Source organism: Hirundo rustica, chromosome 4 (genome assembly GCF_015227805.2).
Source record: "Hirundo rustica isolate bHirRus1 chromosome 4, bHirRus1.pri.v3, whole genome shotgun sequence".
Taxonomy (NCBI): domain Eukaryota; kingdom Metazoa; phylum Chordata; class Aves; order Passeriformes; family Hirundinidae; genus Hirundo; species Hirundo rustica.
The window spans coordinates 49,998,152-50,021,665 of record NC_053453.1 but is presented as its reverse complement, the minus strand read 5'-3'; the positions used below and the strand labels follow the sequence as shown (position 1 = coordinate 50,021,665).

The 23,514-nt window shown below is 41.1% G+C and overlaps 1 protein-coding gene across 7 annotated transcripts in view; it reads left to right on the top strand.

Moving 5' to 3' along the window:
* ANO4 (anoctamin 4) overlaps positions 1–23,514 on the top strand; it is a 244,889-nt gene that overhangs the window by 104,476 nt on the left and 116,899 nt on the right. For 6 of the 7 annotated variants that reach the window (XM_058420325.1, XM_058420326.1, XM_058420323.1 and 3 more), the window contains one exon: positions 11,160–11,270. The exons of the other annotated variant lie outside the window; for it this stretch is intronic. In XM_058420325.1, coding sequence (XP_058276308.1) covers positions 11,160–11,270 — 111 coding nt within the window. The remainder of the gene's footprint in view (positions 1–11,159; positions 11,271–23,514) is intronic. 7 annotated transcript variants of the gene reach the window in all.

Here is a 23,514-nt window from a genome sequence, read left to right as displayed (position 1 = left end):
AAGCACTCTTTTTCGGTGTTATCTCTCTTGTTTAATTTAAATGTATTTGATGCAGGCATAATTTGCATCCCTCTATCAATTTGTGCTGCACGTGAGACACACACAACTACTGAATCTATCTGGGAGGGACCTGTGCATGCCTTCAATAAGGGGCTTCAAAAATAATATTAATAATTTTAAGTGGTGACTTTGAGGGTGCTTTGCTTCTCTGGGGGCTTGTGTGTTTTTAAACATACCTCTTTTCAAAGACTATTTTTTTTCCCTTCCTGCTTTGCTCACTCTCCTGTCCACTGTTGTAAAACAATCATTCATTCAGCCCTGCAATCAATTATGCTTGATTACTTTAAAATCAGTACAATTCAACCTCAGATTTCAGCTCTCCTGGCTGTTTTTTAGTTTACAATATGTAGTCATCTCACAGAGGTTGCAAAATGCCATTCTCTTTGGATGTTCCTGATTGTTCTACCATCAGAGAGTTTCCTTTCAAGAGGAAAAAAGCAGGAAAATGCTTAGGACTAAACTCACTGATACCTAGGTTATAAGGTCCTGAGACCAGAGTAATATAGCTGTCTTAAAACAACTTGACCATTCTATTCTGAAGAAAATAGACAATATATAAAATTTTGCAAAGTTTCTGAGAAAGAAATGACCCATTTAGTCTAAAAAATAGCTTATAATTCAAGGAAGAGTGAGAGAAACTTTGAATACTCAGTTATTACGGTCTTGTAAAGCTTGACTGAAAAATGGGGCTTTTTCTTAGTTTTATAGTTCTTGCTTAAAGGGGTTTAGTGTTATGTAAGGCTCTATTTCTAATGTTAAATATGTTACATATATTCCAAAGAAAGATTCTTGCAGGAAGACTGTCAAAACATGGAACAAACTAGCTTCTACTTTGGCAGAGATGCTTTTAAAGTCAGAAAAAGGATAAAATATGGCTGCATAGTGTCATTAATTTCTACAAAAGGTTTGTATCATTCCAAAAGTTAGCAAGACCTCTTTCCTAACACCAAGCCTGCTGGTTCATTCTAATATCTCAAAATTAAGTCAGACTTTCCTATATAAGTAAAAAAAACCCAAACAAACCCACAAAAACCCCAAACAAAACCAAAAGCAACCCAAACCAAACCAACCAACTAAAAAACCCTACCTAAACCAAAACAAAATAAATCAGGAATGGGGGTTTATTCCTTGGATGAGTAGATATGCTAAAGGTAAGTGCTTCTAGGGTTCAAATGAACCCACTTGAAACTCCAGCCAACGTACTGTGGTGCCAAAAAGCTCAAAAAACCTTAAGAGTTGCAAAAAACTCGTCACAACTTAGACCAGGTATAAGGGCAGCAGCAAAGCAAAAAGGTGACTTGTTTCTGAGAGCTGCCTTTGGGTCATACAGACCACTGATTTTTCCTGTGCCACGCGTGGGTGGATATCTCAGGAAAGCAAATGTGTCCTCTGCATGCTGGGATCTTCACAGAAGCGCAGTATTTGCTGCTCCCATCCTTGGGAGTGCAGTTCTGTACTATTTTATGCTTTAGAGGACCAATGGAGCACAAAGCATATGACTTTTTGAGGTCTTCATTAGTAGTAACATTCAGTGTGGTTAAAATAGAAAAAGGGAGATGGCATTAGAGTTTGATACTTTATTTAGACCTTGCTTTAGGAATGCACCAAACATAGAAAAAGAATTTCGGACCTATTACACTGATGAAAGATTTTAAAGGGTCATCAAAACTGCACATTTTTTTCAACTGCACCTTTTGTGTTGCCAGAATGCCTGAAAATTATGACCCTTGCTATTCCGATACTCTCCTACTGCTTGTGAGGGATACTTTGCTTAGTGCCAGTTGCTGAAAATAATCTCTTTTGGGTAGGCATCTTATGTGAACAGACCAATACTATATGCATTTTAATGTCAAAGTGCTGTATTTCTCTTTTGCAGGTTTTGTTAATTATAGTAGGTTGCAAGGCTATATAAGAAAGGTCAACTGCACTAGTATAAAGGGCATGATTCCTGCTGTTTGTAAGGTACTCTAGAAGATAAATTAAATTTTTGAGAAAGAATATTTTTACAAAATCATATATAAATATTGGTCCCATTCTTCCACTCCAGTTTGCAACTGAATGATTATATTTATCGTAACCTCTCCCTAATTAGGTCTCCACATACCCAGGCTGGTAGGCTGGAACCATATCCTCTCTCTGTGATAGATTAGGGTGGGATTCATTGATCTATGTTTAGTTTCTGTACAGGAAGGCATATTTCATGGGGTCTGCAACAAAAGTAGACTTTTCAATGCGAATAAATTTCATGGCCCTAGCCTGGGAAAGGGCTTATGATGCTGTTACTAAGGAGCTGGCCTTCTAGTTCATGAAAACTGGAAACAAGGTAAGTAAAGAGGGGAGGGAGGAGTTTGATGACTGCCTGTTAGCTCAAAAGTGACAGAGAATATAGAAGGAACAGATTTGTGGGAAAAGGGATGTTGGTAGCTGGGAATGTTTATCCTCCAAATGAAATCTTCCACTCCAGAAATCTCTAAATCTTTCCAAGCTGGAAGGGACAGACTGGGGATGAACTGGATGTACTTACACTGTTCTTACTCCCTTTGGCTAAGCATTTGGTGTCAGAAATAGGATCCTGCCCCGGGTAGACCTCTGTTCTACTATCCTGTGTTCAGGATAATCATTTTCACAATCCTATGTTATGTTCATTCTTCAGCAGTCTTAGGACAGCTGAATTTTCCCAAATGGTTTAGCTGCTGCTACTTTCTGCCAGAATTAATTATCAGGTTATATTTAGACTGTGAAGGCAGGGCTGTGGTACAATGTGAGTATAACTGGTTATTGCATTAAAAGACCCCTGAAAGAGACACCTGGTATCTTAAAAAGCTGTCTTGGTGTTCCACATTAAAACAAAGTAAATCTTTGGTGCACTGAAGTTTTCTGTCAGGTTGTTCCCTGTGCAGCCAGATTTTCTGTTTGTCTCATCAATAAACTACTGACTTGAGAACTGGGTGGGGATTTTAAAATAAACTGTTCAGCAAAGGTTTTCCTCTCCTCCCCTTAATGAATTGCTTGCTAATGACCCCTGATTGGTAAAGGGATTTATCATTCACAAGTAGTTAGATTTTTTTAAACACAGACAAATGTTTGAACACATGTGATAGTGATCTTTGATGTATTTTTATATGTGTGCTTACAGTGTAAGAGGAAACAAGAGAAGCTAACAATCATTCTTACTATTATTTATACAGAAATAAGGGTAGTAGGAAATGGACTGAATTGTTCAATGTGTTTAGATCTTAGATTTCTTTCAAGATCCTTATTTGCAATATACAACTGGAGAAATGTCTTTGCTTAGTTATACTCTATGGCTCAGTGCCATTTTCAGACTGTATTGTGTAAATACCCATCTCAGGCATTGTGGCACTTGAAGAGGGTAGCTTTGTTCCCCATAGGAGGGACACTTTGGTGCCCTGTCTCTTTGTATAATCACTGAAGTCCTTTTAGGAGGTAATTCCAAAGGCTTGTTGTGCAACTTGGTTCTTCTACTGATTGCTGAAGAATCTGAAACAGGGCCAAATAGAGCCAAGTGAATGGAATGTTAGGTGTAGGAATGTGTGGCATTCTATTCTTGGGGCTTCTGTGTGAACATTCAGGTTCTTTCAACTATCAGAACATTGAGGCATCCTCTGAGCATAGATGGGAAATGAAGCAAGAGGTTGTAGACTTTTGCAGAGTAGTCCAGAAGTTTGCCCATTTGGGTTCTGCCCATGTGGGAGACATGGATTATCAGCTCTCTGCAGTTGCTGTCCTATTCAAACTCTCTGTTTAAGAGGTGCCTCCCCCTTGATGATACAGTGTTGGTGGGTTTGACTGCACTCATGCCCACAGCTCATTCTGGGCAGTGATGGAATTGGAAATACAAGAATTGAGGAGAATCAGGACCCTGTCCCTATAGTCTAGTGTTCAGGCTGTTGTGACAGTAGAGGACATTTTAAAGGTATTGCTTTGCACCAAGGGCTATCCGTCCATTTTTCCTATGGTTGTCTCTGGAAAAGGCATTCACAGCATGAAAGAGAAAGAACAAGTACTGAACACAGAACTTGCTGCATCTCCGTAGTTAAATGGCACAAACAGTGTGCTTGATGCCTGTCAGGGTTTAATGGAGGAGATGGTGGACACCATAGGCCATCAAAATACCACAGTTTGTGATAAATCAGTAATATTGTGTGTTTAGAAATCTCCTCTTCACTACTGCTTCTTCTGGAAGATAAGGAAAGAGTTTGTTCTAATATAATTAAAAATATGTCATGTCTTGCATATGTCATGTACTACAATGCAAATGGAATCTATTTTTAAATTTTCTTTCAAAAATAGTTCCAGTATTTTTATTGCTGTGCCTTTGACACAACCCTGCACATGACCATGCAGAGACAGCTATGGCATAGGTGTCTCATTTTAGCCAGAATGATTTGGGGTTTGAAATTTTTTTCCTAATATTCCTTGGACTTTCTAATTGAAAATAAAGAAGCCCTATATTTTTATTCCAATGATTTTCAAAACAAAAAAGACATTTTTGTGCTTTTACACTCTGCTTGGATGCTAAGAGGCAGACACATTATTTTATTCATAAACAATGTGAAAACCATTAAGATAAATTATGTTTCCTGCATACCAGAAGAAGATGTGTTTAGCTATACCAAATAGTGATAGACTGTACACTTTTGTTTTAAAGTAATTGATAAATCAATTAAGAACATCAAAACTTATATGAAAGTTCTTATGTATTTATAGATATCTATAGCAATCTACCAGATCAGAAGTTTTTCAGAGATCTGCAAGTAATTCCACAGTGTATCCAATCTTTTCAGTCTTGGAAACACATTGTGTATTAATGCTATTATAATGCTTTGTCTTAAATCAGGAGTCTACAAAGGCTTCTCAATGTGTACTATTAACAATTACTTAAAAGTTTTCCAAAGCTGTGGATGTTTGTAGCTAGATGGGGAAAATCCTGTGACATACATTGGTACAAGTAGGTACCTTGTATTGTGAAAAACAGAGACCTTTAAAATATTCCAGTTTGTTGCTATGCATACATGTGTAGATGTGGCAGACAGCTGTTCTTACTCTGATGTTATGCTGCCTTAAATGTAAAAATATGTCAGAAGTTCTCAGAAAAAGATAATTAAACACATGAGTTTTCCTGTCCTTATCCCCACTGCCATCTTCAAATGGAATCCAGGACTGGAAACAAGCATCAAAATGAAAGGAGAAGGGAACTTCTTGGAACTTCTGAATCCCAAGATTCAGGTGGTTTTAGGGTCTTTTTGCCTTCTGCAAAGCCCTGAACCAGACGCAAGAAAGAGACAGAGTCCTCAGGTTCTGATTTTCAAGGTTGCATGCTTTGTTTATTGTTTCTTATCTTAGAATTCTCTCAATGCCCAACTAAGATCTGTGCAGCTGCTCGGGCATCTGACGACTCCCCCTGCACTGGGAGGTCACTGCCTCTTATACTAATTGTTACGTGTTCTTTATTTATCATTATTTGCCAAACCTATCACTTATACTAAACAGGTCATCTCTACTTTGACCCAATCTCCTTAAATTACTTCGTGCCATCATCATTGCAGAAGATGGAGTGAAGGAAGAAGAAAGAAGAAGCAAGAGACAACACCCCAAATCCTCCATCTTGCTCCCATCTACTTCCATACTAAAACCCCAAAACCACTGTTTTTCACCCTGTGATAAGCTAAACTACTATCTTTCACACTCTTGTGGTCCGTAATTCATCTTGCAGTGTAGAAAGCCTCTCCCATGGACTGAGATCAAAGCCAGTGTCTTACTAGGCTCTGTGCCAGCGTCCCAGATGCCCCTGTCCAGGTCTCTGACCTTCCAGGGCAACCAAAGGAATGCCCTGGACTCCGACAGGAACTCACCACACACACCCCACCTCCTTTGTAGAAATTTGAAATTGTGTTGAAGCTGTAAAGTAGAGTAGAGTAAAGTAGAGTAGTGCTGCTGGCAAGGAGCAAGGATGGAAGTTTCTGGGTAACAGTCTTTTTCTAGAAAGGAGTCAAGTGTTTGGCTAGTGAACCAAAATTGCAGTTTGCAAACAAAGACTTTTTCTTTTGTGCAGAGAAGAGGAAGCTCAAGGCAAGACACAAGACATGTTTCTGCATCCTGAGCTGTGAGCATAGTTAGTGTAATAAATGAACAGGCCCAATTTCATAAATCAAAAATTTAGAATTTTATTTCGAGACTTCAATTCAGTCTCTAACAGCCACAATTAAAAGGAACAGCGTTGAACCCCGGGTTTCGGCAATGGTGAACACAGAAACGGACTCTATCGATCCGTACCTATCCTGTTCACAAAGTGTGTCCTGAGCCGCCAGTTTTCATACAGTCTTTCGCTGAGAGTGGAAGGCGACCGTAGTGCTCTTGCTTCTTGGTTGCCTCATTAGGTATTCATGTTCAGGTCTCCGGTCGGTTGAATAGGTGCTCAAAGTAAAACAATGTCATGATTGCTGGGTCTGGAGACAGTTTTGGAAATGTTAAACTGGGCTGGAACAGATAAGATATCTATCTTCTCTTTATCACTGGGTCGTTAGCAGGTCCATCTCCGGGGGAGACACAGTCTATCTCATCATCTTTCCCATTCTTTGAGTTATTGGTTATCCTGAGGCTTTTCCCGGCAGGGGCCTTCCTTGTCTTTCAACCCTAGTGTCCCCCTCTTACAGTTCAGTTTTTTTAACCCCAACTACACTTTAGGTTTTACAGAGCTTAATTCTGACCAAATGCGAATGAACTTTATATTACATATCACAATACCTAACGTGAATTAACTTTAGGTCACACTTAGCAATGATAATTTTGCATTGTGAAACTCTGCAGTATTGTACATGAGAGATTTAAGGACAGAAACTAAAAAAAATGATGTATTAAAATAATTTTAATATATTAAAATCTATCTAATGTAATCACTGGAGTACAACTGACGTGTACAGTATTCATGTAAAGCTGTGAGAGAGAAAAATGCCTAGACAGAAAGAATATATAACAATACTGGTGGGTGAGGAACAAAAAAAACCACATGATGTAGGATTTCTGACAGAAAAAAATTTTGAGCAATGTGGAAAACCAGCTCTTTCTGAAAGACTTTTAATGACACACATCAGCCTTCCACTTAATGAAATAATCATCTATCTCTGAGCTACTGCTTTCAGGCCAATTTTATCTTGCTAGGAAGATGTGTATATTAATATATATCTGCATACATTCTATGATTCATAGAACACCTTGGGGTGTTTTTCTAAAGCAATAGTTGAAACAAAATTATTTTCATCTGTTGCAGTTGCATTGTCCAGTGCAGTCAAGTGGCAGATCCTGGGAAGGCCAGCTATGTTGTGCATTTTGTTTCTACTCTTGTCACAGAAATGAGTTCCAGAACTGAGAGCAGTAAAGCTGTGCCGTACATACACATGCAGAGGAAGTGCTTAATGCAATTTCCATTTGAAACTCTGCTTTTCACGTAGAACACCTGCCAAGAACTCACAGGAAGAAGCCAATAGAAACTCTGCCTGAAGGGATGATTCTTTATCCCTTGTTGACACGGGTTTGCCTAAAGTGAAAAGGGCACGATTCACAGCAGCTTTCTGCCTGCTTTAAAGAAATGTGTCTGGTAAGACAGAGCAACTTCTCTGTAGAACTTACCTGAAGTACTAGTGTAGCAAAACAAACCTGCTAATGTTAGAATTATATTTCTTCTTGCTGAGTATCACCTTCTTAGAGGTAGATGGCCCTGTGACAGGAGCATCCACCCACATGGCAAGATCTCTTTCTCTACAAGTTGGAATGCCCTTGTTTAACATCAGTACCACACTATGTTGGCACACAAGTCACTTCTCTGATACATTTGGTCCTTTTTATATTTAGAAGTATGTTAAAATTCTGACTTAGAACAAGCCATGTCATTTAGCCACTAAAACTTAAAGGTCTCTTAAAAACCTCATTTGTTTTCTTAACCTAATTAATTGGGATCCTTCAAGAAAAATAAAGGAAAAAGTATGTTGTTTTATGCACAAATTTATGCATCAATGAGTAAATCAGAGGGAGTGCCATGAGGTAATTTAAAATATTATTTCAGTTGAACTAGAAAATCTCAGTAAGCCGAGAAAAAACTCAGACTGATCTTTACAAAAAACCATAATTTTTTTAAAATCTAATATTTACTTTACTTTTATATGTGTTTATTTCATATACTTCTGTGGAAAGACAGTCTTTACCATCCTCTTAGACATTATTGCTTAGATTTTATTCAGTGGGACATATCATTGATAAAACATAAATCAGCAGCTGCTAAAGCAAGAAGGAGATGCTAAAGGCAGGTTAGCGATCCATCAATAGCAACAGTGGCATCAGATACGGTCTTTGCATGTAGTATTGGAGATCTGTGGTAAGGTGAAGAAAATAAATCTCTGGAACATGGATGAGTTCATTGTGGCTTTTTCCAAAGAGCTACTAGTTTAAAACATCTGTCTGACAACAAGCCAGAAATCATTAATTTGGCCAGCCCACAACCCATCACATAGGTAGTGCTTCTCTCAGCTAAAAAAATGCAGTAGTCCCTCCTGAAAAGCAGATGCTGAAAGAGAAGGAGGAGGATAGAAGGCCAAGTGCTCAAATTCGAGTCTTTATTGACATCATTAAGGTCATTGTGAAGAGAATGAAAGAAAAGCATTCCTGCAACTCCTAATTTAAAAGCTATGTTGTTGGTAGACACATATTTTCCCCTTGTGTTGGTGAAGGAAAGTTTGTAATTAACTATGTGTTTTATCAAAAATGATTAGTAGAAGATTACACCTACAATTTTGACTGAAATCAGACTGGGTGCTGTTAATCTGATACTTGTGCAGTGAGGCCAGATATTAAGGCTACTGTGAATCAGACAAGCATTGAACACTGTCATTTCTGTGGATTGCTGAAAGCTCCCTATACTGCAAGAGGATCAAATACAGGAGAGGAAATTAAAATGCAGCAAAATTGTCTTGACTTCATTGTCTGAAATATAGTCAGGTTTAGGCTGCTCATTTTCTGACCACTTTCTAGGCATTTTGGGTTTTGTTATTTAAAGAGGGGCTTTGAAGTCGGCTGTGTACCTTCTCCAAGAGTTTAATTTTATTGATAGGTATGTGGTTAGATAGTCCATCAGCTATCAGTACTCTATGACCTCCATAGCTGACTGCCACTTCCTTTCTCCCTGGCCCAATTAGTTCAGATCTGCTGGAGATGCTGCAGAGATTCTGCTACCTTCATCTCTTCTGCAGAAAAGTGACTTAAATGTAACAAGGATATAGGATTTGAGGGAAGAAAGGGTATTTTATATTTGTCCCATATTGTCATTAATTTGCTCTAACCAGGGTTGAAATGCAGAACAAAGGCTGTTGGATGTGAGGATGCAAGTATGAAATAGTATATGTTAAAAGTGGTAGCTGAGAATTTAAGAAAAAACTATATAATTTACAAAGCAGCTTTATTGAATTGCTGTCCACTGATTACTTTTCTACTTCCATCATATTGTTTGTATGTTTTTTCAGCAGCTGGAGTATTTTTTCTTGGGCCTTAGAAATCTTTTTTGCCCAAATCTTAGCCTCTCATCTCTGAGGCCATCGGCAGATTTCCCTAGGCTGCTATTGTATAAATAATCAGGTCTCTCACTTAAGAAATTCTCTTTGTTCTACATCACTAAATGCTGACTCCTGCTGCTGCTATGACAGATCACTTTGCAAGAAACTACTCGGAGAGTTGTCTCTGATGTTAACAGTGAATTTTTGCAGTGGAACAAAAGAATACTCTGAAGCAAGCATGAGACAATTTGAATTTTTAATATTTTACCACTGAAAAATAAAGGACTAACCTGGTCAAAGTGTACCCATTTTAAGAGCTGCATTTCCAAAATGTGAAGAAGGGCCTTAAAAATACTTTTGAGTAATTTTTTGCCTAGGAATATTATTTGTTGCCCCCATCAAGGCAGTAGTGAGATAGTTACTTGGCAAGGAGAAGGGGAAAATACAATGGGCTAGCCAAGAATTCAAAATAAGAGCAGCTTGCTATAGGCAGATGGTAGATGAAAAGAAAATGTTTATTTCTAAAGCATGAATGATAGCATCTGGTGAAGCACATAATCTAAACGACCAGAAGTTTTTTCTTCCACATTGGCCTTTTTGTCATGAACTCCTTCCCCTGACCACTGAAGGTCTCTGCTAGCTCTGTGAATTAGGTACTCAAGAGCATCCCTAACAGCTGCCTTTGTGAAAGGTTTTCCTGCTACTCTTTAAAAACCAGAGGTATTCTCAGTAGTTCCCTCTTTCTCTCTCTCTGTATCCAAATAGCCTGTAAGCCAGCATCTTGTGCCCGTTTGCCCATTTTCTGTCTACTCTTGATGCAGCTACCTTTCTCTGCATGGAAAGTGTCTGTTTTCAAAACTTTCTGCTTTCTTTGCTCATGTTGAAAGAGCATTGAAATGGGCAAATTTTGTGTCTATTTTTGGGTGTAAATAGGTTTGAAAGTGTGACCAGCCAGAATAAGCTTTTATTCTGCAGTGCTTTTAAACAGCAATCACTACATACCAATGTGAATCCGTTTGAAATGGATTCCAGTTCTGGACTTCTTCCTAGACTAGGTCATGCCATCAGGTTGGCATATGAGATTTGCATTTGAAACATGCTGTCCATGCTTTTTTTGTCCTAATGGTTGTTTTCTGTCTTGCAACTTACTTTTTGTGTGTGTTTTATTTTAGTCTGTTTGTTATTGTGTCATTTATAACAAAATCTCTTGTTTGTTTTCACATTTGGGAGTTAGTTTTATAGATGATATGGTGAAATGATGCTCATGGCATGGCAGCATATGGTCACCCGAATGAGGGACTTGCCAGTGGCAACTCTGTATCATTGCGATAGCAGAGAATGTTGTTTTATTCTATTTAGCTTTAAATCAGTCCGTGTTCTAGCTGAAGCTCCTTGGTTTGTAGAAAATTTGGTTCTGCTAAGGAGGAAAAATGGACATACCTTCATTCAATGTGTATGTTTCCTCACCTGAAGCCCTTTGACTGGGTTTTCTACTGCACTGACATAAACCCCACCAATCTCTTCAATTTTCTTCAGAAGGAAGAGAGGATTTGCAGGTTAACCAGCTGGAAACGCAAATATGGATAAAACCAGACACACAGAAGACAGATTTGGACTTTTCAGAAATTCTTAATGCAATACAAGAAAGTAAGTTCTTCCTTGGATGCAAAATTGTGTTTATGGTAGAAGAGTCAATTGATATGCATTGAAATTATGACTGAAGGCACACACAAAATGATGAACTGATTGATAAGAATGTATTATGAATATCTCTCAGGAAGTTTAATGGATTATTGAAGGCCAGTAAGAAATCTTTTACTATCAGAGAAGTCATAGTAAGATTTGAATTCCTGTGTGCCAAAGGATTCCAGCAGTATATATTTTCTATGCAGACATAATCAGAAATAGTAAGATTCCTGATAGTTTAATCAATTCTTTGCACTCCTGAATGGCTGCATGAACCAATAATGTCATTAAAATGCTGCAGTCTAGGTTTGAAGACTGGATTTGAAGTTCCAGTTGTTCCAAAGTGTTGGGCTGTATTCACATTTTTGCAGCTGGTATTTTTGGGAGAAGTCATGAGGTTGTCACAACAAGTGAAGGTCCATGTGTCTTAGATGTTGCACAAAATTATCTCTTTTTATATGTAATGGCTGAGGACTAGGAATTAATTGGTTCACTCTTAAATCCAACTGCAGAATGATCTCAACACTTGTGCTAGAAGTACTGCTGCTTTTGTTAATAGCAGTGGAAGACACCTCCTACCCAAAACTGATGCAATTATGGAATCCAATAGTATCTGGAATTTCAGTGAGAATTTTTCATAATAGTTTGCAATTCTTATGAAGGCTGAGAATCAAAATGCAAGGCATGTCTTCCTGGCTTCCTTATTTTTCAGTTTGATTTTAAACTGGGTGTTTGGTACAGCAGTTTTCTGGAGGAAGAAACAGCAGCTTACATTTTAGAGTGATAAAGGATGAAAGAGTAAAAACCCAGACTCTGCCTGATTTTTGCCATGTGAATAAGGAGCCACACAGTAGTAGAATCAAGCTGTTTAGTGGTGCTATTAGCTTGGAGGTGGAAGGAACACGCTCAGGTTAGCATGATGATGGGGGTTGCAGTGGTTTCAAGTTCAACAGTTTCTGTTTCCCAAAATTAGTGTAGTGGGTTTGAGTGCTTGCTAAAATCATTTACTCTTTTTCTGCTGTGAGACAGGATTAGGAGAAAAGCAAAGCAAGCTCAAACTTTAAAAGGTACAAAGACAGGTTAACTAACACAACTACAAAAAAGAAAAAATAATAAGAATAAATAAATAAATAAGAATAAAACCTTCAAAACACTTCCCTCTTCCCCAACAGCTTCTTTTCTTTCTCACAGACAATGTACAAAGACGAAACTCGGAACTCTAGGTCAGTACCACTTATAAAATAGTTTTTCATCAGTCCATTTAGAGAGAGAAGTCTCTTATAGTCTGATAACTTTCCACAAGAAAGAATAGCTTTTAATTCTCACAAAAACAGCTGCCCAGGGAAATCTGCAATTGTGAGACCCCCTCCTATATCATGCTGCCTTTCCCATGGCTGCATATGGCCATGAAGTTCATTGGGGTATCATTTTAAAGATTAATGGTTTCAAATGCAAAGTTTTTTCTTCATCTGTCTCTAAAATCATCTCCATCTCAAGAAACAGAGATCTTCTTTTTCCCTGGAGGGCAGAGGGCTTCAAATCACTTTATCTTACTCTCTTCAAGCTTCTCGTAAGATCACAGCTACTTCAATATTTACTTAGTCCATCACAAATACCTTTACTCAAGTCTACAATCTAAATAGTCTCATCATGCTTTTTTTTTTTTTTCATTGTTTAAAGGGATATTCTAGCATATTACAGTCTGTTACCGTAGCTCACAAAAGATTTTCAGCCCAAAAACCAAGACATCTTCTCCATCTCCTCACCTACGGGGTAACTTCTCCTCAACTGACCCCAGTATCTTCATATTGTCTCTTTACATGTCTCTCACTCTGGCTCTCCTCCCACCCAGAGAAAGGTTAGTGCTTTGCAAGCTCCATCTGTACAGTGAGTTAAATTCTTGCCTGGGTCTCTCCCTCCTAGGGCTGTGGCTCACGGTGTTAGATTTCAAAGCTGGGCTGAGGGGGTGGCCAGAAACAGTGGCCAGGATTTCAGTAGCCAGTCTGCTGGACACTCCCCCTACCCCTTGGTGCCATCAGGGTGGGCCCGGCCTAGCCTGGGCTCGGAGCTGCTCCCGGGGGGCCCGGGGGACATCTCCCTTGGCCCGGCAGGCGGCGGGGGCAGGCCTTAAAGGCAGCAGGATGTCAGCAGCCAATTGGGCCCAGTCCAGACGAGACGGCTGCAGCGGCAGGGCCCAGCCGCCACACGGCGGAGCAGGGCTGGCCCTGTTACCTGCACCAAGGCAGGAAGGAAAAGGAACTTTTCCCGGTGTGATAAACGCCGATCACTTGTTTTAAAATTTTAAAAGTTTAATAGTAAATAAGATGGTTATAAAAATAGAATTAGAGTAAAAAAATGGAACAGTTTTAGAGTTAGGACCATATAAGACAATAAAAACAAAGTTACAGACGTCTGGGTGCCTCTCCCGAGCCACAAGCTCTGAAGAAGGACCCCTGCTAACAAAAAAATATCTCTTAAAAGCAATAGCCTGTTGAATATTCATACAATTTATACATAATGCATAAATTCCATTCTAACTAAGAATTGTCTCTGGTTAGTATCACTTTTTTCCTTTAATCTCTATGGCGTCCACTAGGTTGAGAAAAGCAGGAGGAGCTGGTCTCTTCTGATAAGAAAGTAGTAAATTCTTTCTTCTTTGAAAGATTTATATTTTCCTGTGGTTGGTACATAAAAACTGCATTTTAACTACAAAACTACATTTACCATACTATCAAAATATTAATACCACATTAACAATTAGCACAACATAACACATATAGTAAATATCTTGCGTAGAGCCATATAATATGCACTTTTCACACCCGGCATTATCTGATTTTTAACCTGTGTAGCCCAGGGGCGTTTCTGACTTTCTAATTGGTCAATCAACCTGTCAACATTCTGCTATAACTTCCTTAGAAAAAAATCACTTCTGTGCTAAACCAGCGCAGGGTAATAATTTGAAGCTGAATCACCTTATTACTTAAGCTGTAGGTTTAGAATGAATTCCATGTTTTCTGATTTTGAAAGCTTTTCCCATCAGGAAATCTTATTTATGAGGTCTTGTCTTCTCCCTCCTCCACACCAGCACAGGCCAGATACAGGCCTGGGCGCAGTTGGGATGCAGACTGGAGAGGCTAACAAGGCACTGTAGAGTCTTTCAGCAGTGAATAGACAAGATTGCTAAACATTGATAAATAGTTAAATCTTGAAGAGTTTCAAGAACTAACATTTTGATGTATGGATAATTCACAAGCCATTTGAGAAGAATGCAGCATTTATAGCCTTAGAGTGAGTGTTTTTCTTTTATCCAGACAGACACAGGTGCTGTTGGGAAGTTTAATCTCTATGTCCTTTAACCTCATCTCCTTCATCAAAGACTAAAAGAATTCTGTACAACCCACTTTGCAGAGGCTTGTTGTGTGTCCAGAGGGGTGTTGTTACCTTGTCTGTTGCAAATATCATCTAATTGGTATAAACATATCTAAATATTCTTTCTAGGGTAGTTGCTCTGAACAGTCAATGTTCCTTTTATGCTACCCAGTTGTTAGCACTGAATGATAATTTAAAACAGGCTAATGATGCTTTTAGAAACCAAATAATTTTTCTTGCTAAGATAAGCTTTGGGATATTGATCTTCAGCTAGCATTATCCAAAGTGTGTATACTTGATGGCTAGGTGGGACTTTTGCTAATAAAATGACAATGAACAGAAACACGATCTCTGAGCATGTTTACGTCTTCTCACACAGTAACATCGTCAGGTCCAATTTTTTAATCAAAGTTCTTATTTTTAGGCACTTCAGTTTCAGCATCCACCTTCAGAAAGTTAAGGGAGTTATCTTGGTTTTGAGTCCTACCTTATATCAGTCTCTTGATCTGCAGTGACTTGTGGACTCACAGAGATTGTGCGTGCACTCCTGCTCAGAATTTATCAGCATCCAGTTCTCAGAATATGTATTCTGCTATATTTGGTATAAAAACATTTGTATACTCACTTTTTTTTTTTCCTTTTATTCTTCAAGAGATTTTTGAATTATTAAGTCATTTTGATTTTTTTTCTGCAAAATAGAACATGAGGGGGAGAAAAGAGTTTGCATATTTAAGCTGATCTAAAACCAAAAGGAGAATTCTTAATATCTCCTGTAGCAATGCATGTGCTGCTCTGTACCCCTGTTAAATTTCACCACTTAAAAATGGCTGCACAGTACATGACTGTACAGTAGCACCAGTCTCCCTAATAGCATTTATATATATAATAAAGGCATTATATATCATTCTGTTAAGGACATTTGTGGGTATATGAAGGGGACAAGAAAGATGAAGCCCTGATTATCCTTTAAAAAACATTTGGCTATGTATATGTTCAGTCCATTGGAGTGGAAGGGCTGAGCTGCCTACAAGCAGCAAGAGAGTTATCTTGGAAATACCACCAACATTACAAATGTAAAGCAAACAGGAATTGCTATATTAATTATCAATTTTGTTTTCTGGAACAGTATTTTATCTTTTTTTTTAAGGTATATTTTGAGACTTGAGGTAGAAAAATTATGTTGGCAAATGTTGGGGGCCCATATTTTCTGTAGCGACCAAGATGCCAATTATCTGTGTATTTCTGATACAAACAATTTTCCACTGCAGGCAATCTGGACAAGTCCTGGTAGCTAATTTCACTAATCAGCTGAGAGTTGCTTCCACAACTTTTTCACTGCTGAGAAGAACCATATTTTAAAATTATCTTAAAATAAGATTTTCTTTTGGCTCCTCACAAGTCCTCAGGATAATCCAGTAAATCTGTATTTCAAGCCTCCAGATACATTCACTGTTTAACATACCAAGTTCTGGATCTCAAAACATCTGCTTAAAAACTATATATTTTGCAACCCAAAGCATTACTAACACTTTCAAGAAGCAGCAATTCTAGTATCTCAGAGGCCTCATCTTTTATACTTGGTCTTGGTTTTGAAAGACAGTTGTCTGCCAGGGAAAGCTAGAGCTTCCCTTGGAATGGAGAACGTAAACCCCCTTCCCTCCAAATTATTATAATTTTGCAATTAGGAGCTTTCAGGCAAAGATATGGGAATAGAAGTAACAGTTCCTTACTAGGAATATTAAAAAAGAAAAGAAGAAAAGAAAAGAAAAGAAAAGAAAAGAAAAGAAAAGAAAAGAAAAGAAAAGAAAAGGAAAGAAAAGAAAAGAAAAGAAAAGAAAAGAAAAGAAAAGAAAAGAAAAGAAAAGAAAAGAAAAGAAAAGAAAAGAAAAGAAAAGAAAAGAAAAGAAAAAAAAAAAAAAAAAAAAAAGGCAAGCAAACAAAAATCCTGGAAAAATCCCTGACACCCTGTTGGTCAGAGTGTTGGAAGCAGTCCCAAAAAATCCTCCTGGAGGAACAGATGTGGTTCTGTGGAGTAGAGATGATCCTGTAGAAAGTCCAGTGGTGGCGAGATGGGTCTGGTCTTCCTCCCAGATCCAATGGAAAAAACAGGTACCTGATGGTCTTTAGTCTCAGTTTTTATCTAGGTAGGAGCAGTTGGCTCCTCCCCCACTGTGTGGAGCATCTCACAATGGGATGATGGAATGTGTCATGTCATTGGTGGCCCTAATGGGCTATTATCAGAAGATGTCCCCCTGGAGGATGGAGGGGTGGTGAAAGAGATAAGAAACACTGCCCCACCTGGTTTTAATGGATGGGCCATTATCAGAAGGCATCTGCCCCCCTCCCCCCTGGAGTCACAAGAGATAAGGAAAAAAACATCTCCCCAACAGCTTTCAACAGATGAAATAGAATACACCTTTTTTTTTTTTTTTTTTTGGTTACATAACCCAAGACATTATCCACCCCTTATTCTATTTCCATCTGCATTATACCTAAATCAATAAACTCTGTTATACACAATGAACCCTTACACCCAGTTCTCTTAGGATTAGGTTTTCCTGTGGTACACAACTGGTTTCTCCATCTTTCTGCATTACCCACCAAGTGGAACCAGGTCCTTGAGCAAAAATAATCCTGCGGATGGGTTTGCCTTTGCCTGAGGTGGAGTTAATCCAAACAGTCTTTCCTAAAATACCTTTCACATGTACCACAGGGACTTTATCTCCATCCACTGTGTGCAGGTCTTCAGACTGGGCAGGACCAGCTCAATTGATGGAGCTTTGGGTGTTGGCCATCCAGGTGGCCTTTGCTAAGTTCACTTCCCAATTTTTGAAGGTCCCCCCACCAAGCGCCTTCAGGGTAGTCTAAGTAACCCACTGCACCATTCAACTTTGCTGGCAGCTGGTGCATGATAAGGCATGTGATATATCCATTCAGTGCCATGTTCTCTAGCCCAGGTGTTTATAAGGCTGTTCTTGAAGTGGGTCTCATTGTCTGACTCGATTCTCTCCGGGGTGCTATGTCTCCACAGGATTTTCTTTCCAAGGCCCAAGATGGCAATCTGAGCAGTAGCATAAGGCACAGGATGGGTCTCCAACCATCCAGTGGTGGCTTCCACCATAGTCAGCACATAACACTTGCCGTGGTGGGTTTGGGGAAGGGTGATGTAGTCAATCTGCCAGGCTTCCCCGTACTTATACTTGGACCATCGCCCGCCATACCATAGGGGCTTCACCCGCTTGGCCTGCTTGATGGCAGCACATGTCTCACAGTCATGGATAACCTGAGAAATACTGTCCATGGTTAGATCCACCCCTCGGTCTCGTGCCCACTTATAGGCGGCATCTCTGCCCTGATGACCTGAGGGATCATGGCCTCATCGAGTAAGAAACAACTCTCCCTTGTGTTACCAATGTAAGTCTTTCTTTGACACCTCTATCTTTGCAGCTTGATCTACCTGCTCGTTGTTTCGGTGCTCATTAGCCCAACTCTTGGGGACATGGGCATCTGCATGACGGACTTTCACAGGTAGCTTCTCTACCCGAGTGGCAATGTCCTTCCACTCATCTGCAGCCCAGATTGGCTTTCCCTTACGCTGCCAGCTGGCCTTTTTCCACCTGTCCAGCCAACCCCACAGAGCATTGGCTACCATCCACAAATCAGTGTAGAGGTAGAGATTTGGCCACTTCTCTCTTTCAGCAATGTCCAGGGCCAGTTGAACAGCTTTGAGTTCAGCAAGTTGACTCGATCCACCTTCTCCTTCAGTGGCTTGTGCAACCTGTCGTGTGGGGCTCCATACAGCTACATTCCACTTCCAGTTTATCCCAACAATGCGGCAGGAACTGTCAGGTGAAAAGAGCATAGTGTGTTTCTTCTGCAGGCAGTTGGTTGTACAGTGGAGCTTCTTCAGCATGTGTCACTTGCTCCTGTTCCTCTTCATCTGTGAGACCAAAGTTTTCACTTTCCAGCCAGTTTGTAATTATCTCCAAAATCCCAGGGCGATTTGGGTTTCCAGTATGAGTGCACTGAGTGATGAGGGCAATCCATTTGCTCCATGTGGCATCAGTGGCGTGATGGTAGAGGGAATCTTTCCTTTAAACATCCACCCCAGCACTATTAGTCGGGGTGCCAGGAGTTGTGCTTTTGTGTGCGGCAGTCTCTCTCTCTCAGAGCCCTCCAGCTCCATTTTTTGCCTTGGCCAGCTTGAGAGAAAAACCACAGTTAGAAGGATTTTTCCTCAGGGCCCCAAAGATCCCAGAGCAGCTGTGAACCTTTTCCTTTAGAGAGAGCAGGTCTCCGTCAATGGCAAAGGAAAGTCTGCACTTGATCCTAGGGGAATCAGGGCTTTTTTCAGTCTTTCTCCTTTGGTCCTGCCCCTGCAGGGTCAGGAGCCCAGTCCCTGTCCCCCAGCCAAGAGAAATCCCTGTGCTTTTTCTGGCTTTTATCCAGGGGGAAGGGGCTAAAGGCAGGGACAAGCCACTACCCAATCAGGGATAAGGTGGGAGGGGAATAGAGTTGGATTATATTCCAGTGTGGGAGAATGGGCAGGGAAAAGGAGCAGGGAAAAACTTCAGGATGATGCATTTTCCAGGGGAACAGGGGAGTACAGAAGAAACCATTACATAACCCAATATAAAAATGAAACACAATATAAACCCAAATAATGCACAACAACATCTCTCCCTTTCTTATCAAACTGAGAAGGAGGAAGGCTCAGTTCATGGGAGATGGACTCATCAGAGTTTGGATCTTGAGGACCTTTAAAGCTGAAAAATAAAAAATTACATGTAGTGCAAACAAATTATTCAGAAAAACACTTAAGGAAAAGGATAATTAGGAGAGGGTTCTGTGCTTTCTCCTTCTTCAGGCAGCACTGGCCACTTGTGGGTCTTCTGCAGGTGGCTGCAGTTTTAGGGATGCAAGGCTTCACCCACTTGGCTGGCACCCACTTGGGACCTGAGGGAGTGGACACACAGGCATACCCACGACCCAGGTGACCAGATCATGACCACCCTCTGTTTCCCCTGGTTGCTGGATCCTTTACCATTACCGGTGGCTTTGCTTTCAGCTGCAGTTGGCAGTTCTCTCTAAAATGGTGCACAATCAGTGGGTTAAGATTTTCATATGTGCAGTTTAAAAAATTCACAGTGAACAGGGCTTTGAATAACTGGATTTGGGGTGTCTCTATTTTTAGAGACTGATGTTGTTGGCTGACGACCCTTTTGAGATTCTGGTGGGTCCTTTTCACGATGGCCTGACCTGTTGGGGAGTAGGGGATGCCGGTTTTGTGCTCTACTCCCCATTGCTGCAGGAAGCTTCTGAACTCCTTGGATGTGTATGTGGGTCCATTATCAGTTTTTATTGATTTGGGGATGCCCAGGAAGGAGAAAGCCTGTATTAGGTGTTTCATGACATCACTAGACTTCTCCCCTGTGTGGTCAGAGGCACAGACAACTCCAGAAAAGGTGTCTACAGATACATGGACATACCTTTGTCTACCAAAGGACATGATGTGTGTCACGTCTGTCTGCCATACCTCACAGCTGTTCAATCCCCTGGAGTTTGCTCCTGCACTCAGGGCTGGAAGTGCGTGTTGTTGACACAAGGGACTCGGTGCCACAATTGCCCGAGCCTGCTCCCGAGTTAGGTGGAACTGATGGACTAGGCCTGGTGCATTCTGGTGAAAAAGCTGATGGCTGATTTTGGCTTGTCCAAAGATGTTCAGGAGTGGGGCCATCTCCACAGGTGCAGCAAGAGCATCAGCCCTTCTGCTGCCCTTGGCTATGAACCCTGGTAAATCGGTGTGTGATCTGATGTGCATCACATAAAATTGTTGCTCTCGGTGGGAGAATAGATTTACTAGTTTTGAGAGCAAGTGCAGAATTGGAGACCTCACTCAGTACAGCCTGCTCAGCCCTGGATACTACACCTGCTACCACAGGCTGAATCTGGGACCAAATTGAATGGTTCAGGAAACTTTTCAAAAGCTCTAACAACTGCAGCCAACTCAGCTACCTGAGGTGATCCTTCCACCTGGACAATATCTTTCTCGCACTGCTGAGTTTGAGGATCTTTCCAAGTTATTACTGACTTGTGGGATGCATCTGTAAAAATGGTTAGAGCCTGTAAGGGCTTCGTGCTCTGAACATTTTTAATGATAATTTGAACTGAATTTGTTCTCTGAATAATTTGTGAGCAGGCAGATGAATTGAAATTTGACCTGTGTAACTATCCAGAGCAAACTGCAGAGCATCATCTTCATGAAGCAGGTGCTCCAACATTACTTTTGTGATTTGGCCCGAGTTTACCTCAACTGGGAGAGTGCACTCAAAATCACATCCTGCCAACTCCCTGATCCAGGTCCTGGCTTTCTGGATCAATTCTGCTACCAATTCCTGTGGCCTGGTCATTCTTTTGGACCAGTGGAGACTGAGGAAAACCCACTCTGTGATTAAGAGGGGATCCCTACAGTCTTTGTCTTTTTTTGATTTTTTCACTTTTTCCCATTGAAAGATCATTCCGTGTAGGTGTGGTAGTTTGCCTAAAATGATGAATTTAAATGGCAAGTCTGATTTGCAGCTGTTGGCCTGTCTGGTGGCCATACAGTCCTGTACCTTTTCTAGGGCTGCTCTTGCCTCTTGGCTGAGGGTCCTAGGAGAACTTAGCTCCTCTCCCTCTTTCAAAAGATTAAAGAGGGGGTCTAGGTCCTCAGTGGTCAGACCTAGCCAAGGTCTTACCCAATTTAAAGATCCACACAGCTGCTGGACATCTGCTAAGGTCCTGATGTTATTTTTGACAAGCCATTTTTGCGGCACAGTGATCCACTTACCGATCTCCAGACCCAAGTACTTCCAAGGCGGCATCCTTTGAATCTTTTCCTCCTGAAGCTCGAACCCTGCAGCAACCAAAGGATTGTCAGCAACCAATCGATTGTCAGGTCAAGCGCGTGGGACAGTAAGTCACACACGCACATCATCCGTGTAGTGCAGGATGTTGGCTTCTCCTGCAGCTGTGCGCACTGGGGACAGCAGGGAAGAGAGATACCACTGACAAATAAATGGCGAGTTCTTTATCCCCTGAGGAAGCAATTTCCAGTGGTATCTTTTCCTTGGGGCTTCTCAGTTGAGGGTGGGACCGAGAAGGTGAAACGTGGGGTATCATCAGGGTGCAGAGGAATCTGGAAAAATCAATCTTTGATATCAATAACTGCCAAATTCCAATTTTGGGGGAGCATCGGTGGGGATGGCATCCCTGGTTGGAGAGAACCCATGTCCTCAATGACATTATTAATTTGACGAAGATAGTGGAGGAGCCGCCACTTGCCTTTGTTTGCCTTTTTGATAACAAAGACTGGGGAATTCCATGGAGACGTGGTTTCCACAATGTGGCCTTTAGCAAGCTGTTCGTCCACTAGCTCCTGAAGCACCTTCAGTTTTTCTTTACTGAGCGGCCACTGCTCTACCCAGACTGGCAAATCGGTTTTCCAATGGAGTTTCTGAGTGGGGCGCTCTTCAGTGACTGCAGCCTGAAAAACTGGGGGGGCATCTGGGATGCCAATCGTGACCCCCCACTGGGCCATCACGTCTCTCCCCCACAAAGGCTCCGAATAATCCAAAACGAACGGACGCAGTGTAGCCAATTGTCCGTCTGGCCCCTTAATTTGCATGACACTCTTTGACTGTTTTGCCAGTTTCATTTCCCCTACGCCTTGCATGTCACTTGCCACATTTTGCAGTTCCCAATGTGAGGGCCACATCCTTTCCGGTACAATTGTTACATGCACCCCAGTGTCCAAAACGCCCTTGATGTTTATGACTTCCCCACTGTGATGGACCTCATGCCATATTATGAGTTAGTCCCTCCCAATAACTCGTGTGGGGCAAACCTCAGGGTGTTTGTTCCTTGTGCTGTTTTTTTCAGGGAACGGGTCAGGTGCTGGAATTGCCTGAGCTATTATCTGCTCCTCAGGCAGAAACAAGGGTGGACGGACACAGCGCAGCCAGAGAACTAGTTGTTTAGGATTTGATGAGACAAGACCCGGAAGGATCTCCCTCTCTCTCAGTGTGTATTTGGTGTCCCCAAGGATGACATACTTACTGCCAATGTGTTGCCAAAAGCCTGGCACCTGCAGATCCAATGAACCTAAATGCCAGTCACTTAGGTGCAAGGTCTCTGTCAGCTGCAACCTAAAAGGCCCCCAGAGACATTCAGTGGCTTAGATAGGATCTGCTCACGTCATGATCTAAAAGGGTCACGTCCGGTGGCTTCTGCTGAAAAGCAGAACTGGTTAAAGCAGGATTAGTTAGTTTAACGTTTGTATTTTCCAGGTTTTTCTCCCCCCCTCCCCGTCGGACTTGCCACATTTATGTCGGCACACTGGGCAAGCTGGTGCTCATCCTTTAGTTTTTTTAAAAATTCCCTTTGGGCCCTTGAGACCTCCTGTCCCCATTGTCCCGAAAGTCCAAAAATTGTTTCTTTAAAGGGCATTGAGATGCCCAATGTCCAGCCTGATTGCACAGGAGACATGTTGTTCTTCTCTTGGGTGGCGGTCATGGCACAAGCACAGGAGGCATGGTGTCTGCAGCAGCGGCTCTTTGCGGTGGCTTGAATGCATCTTTGAAACTGTGGCTTTGGTGAGCTGTTATGAAGGGAACCCTCCTGGCACACACCTTGAGCATGTCATCTAAGGTTGGAGCCGGTTCGATGGGCAGGCTGAGGATGGCTGCCTTGCACTGTTTGTTTGCGCGGCTAAAGCCATTTCCTCCAAGACCTCTTCCCGGGCTCCTTCTTTCTTAACCTGTAACTCGATAGCTCTGGTTCATGGCTCCACAAA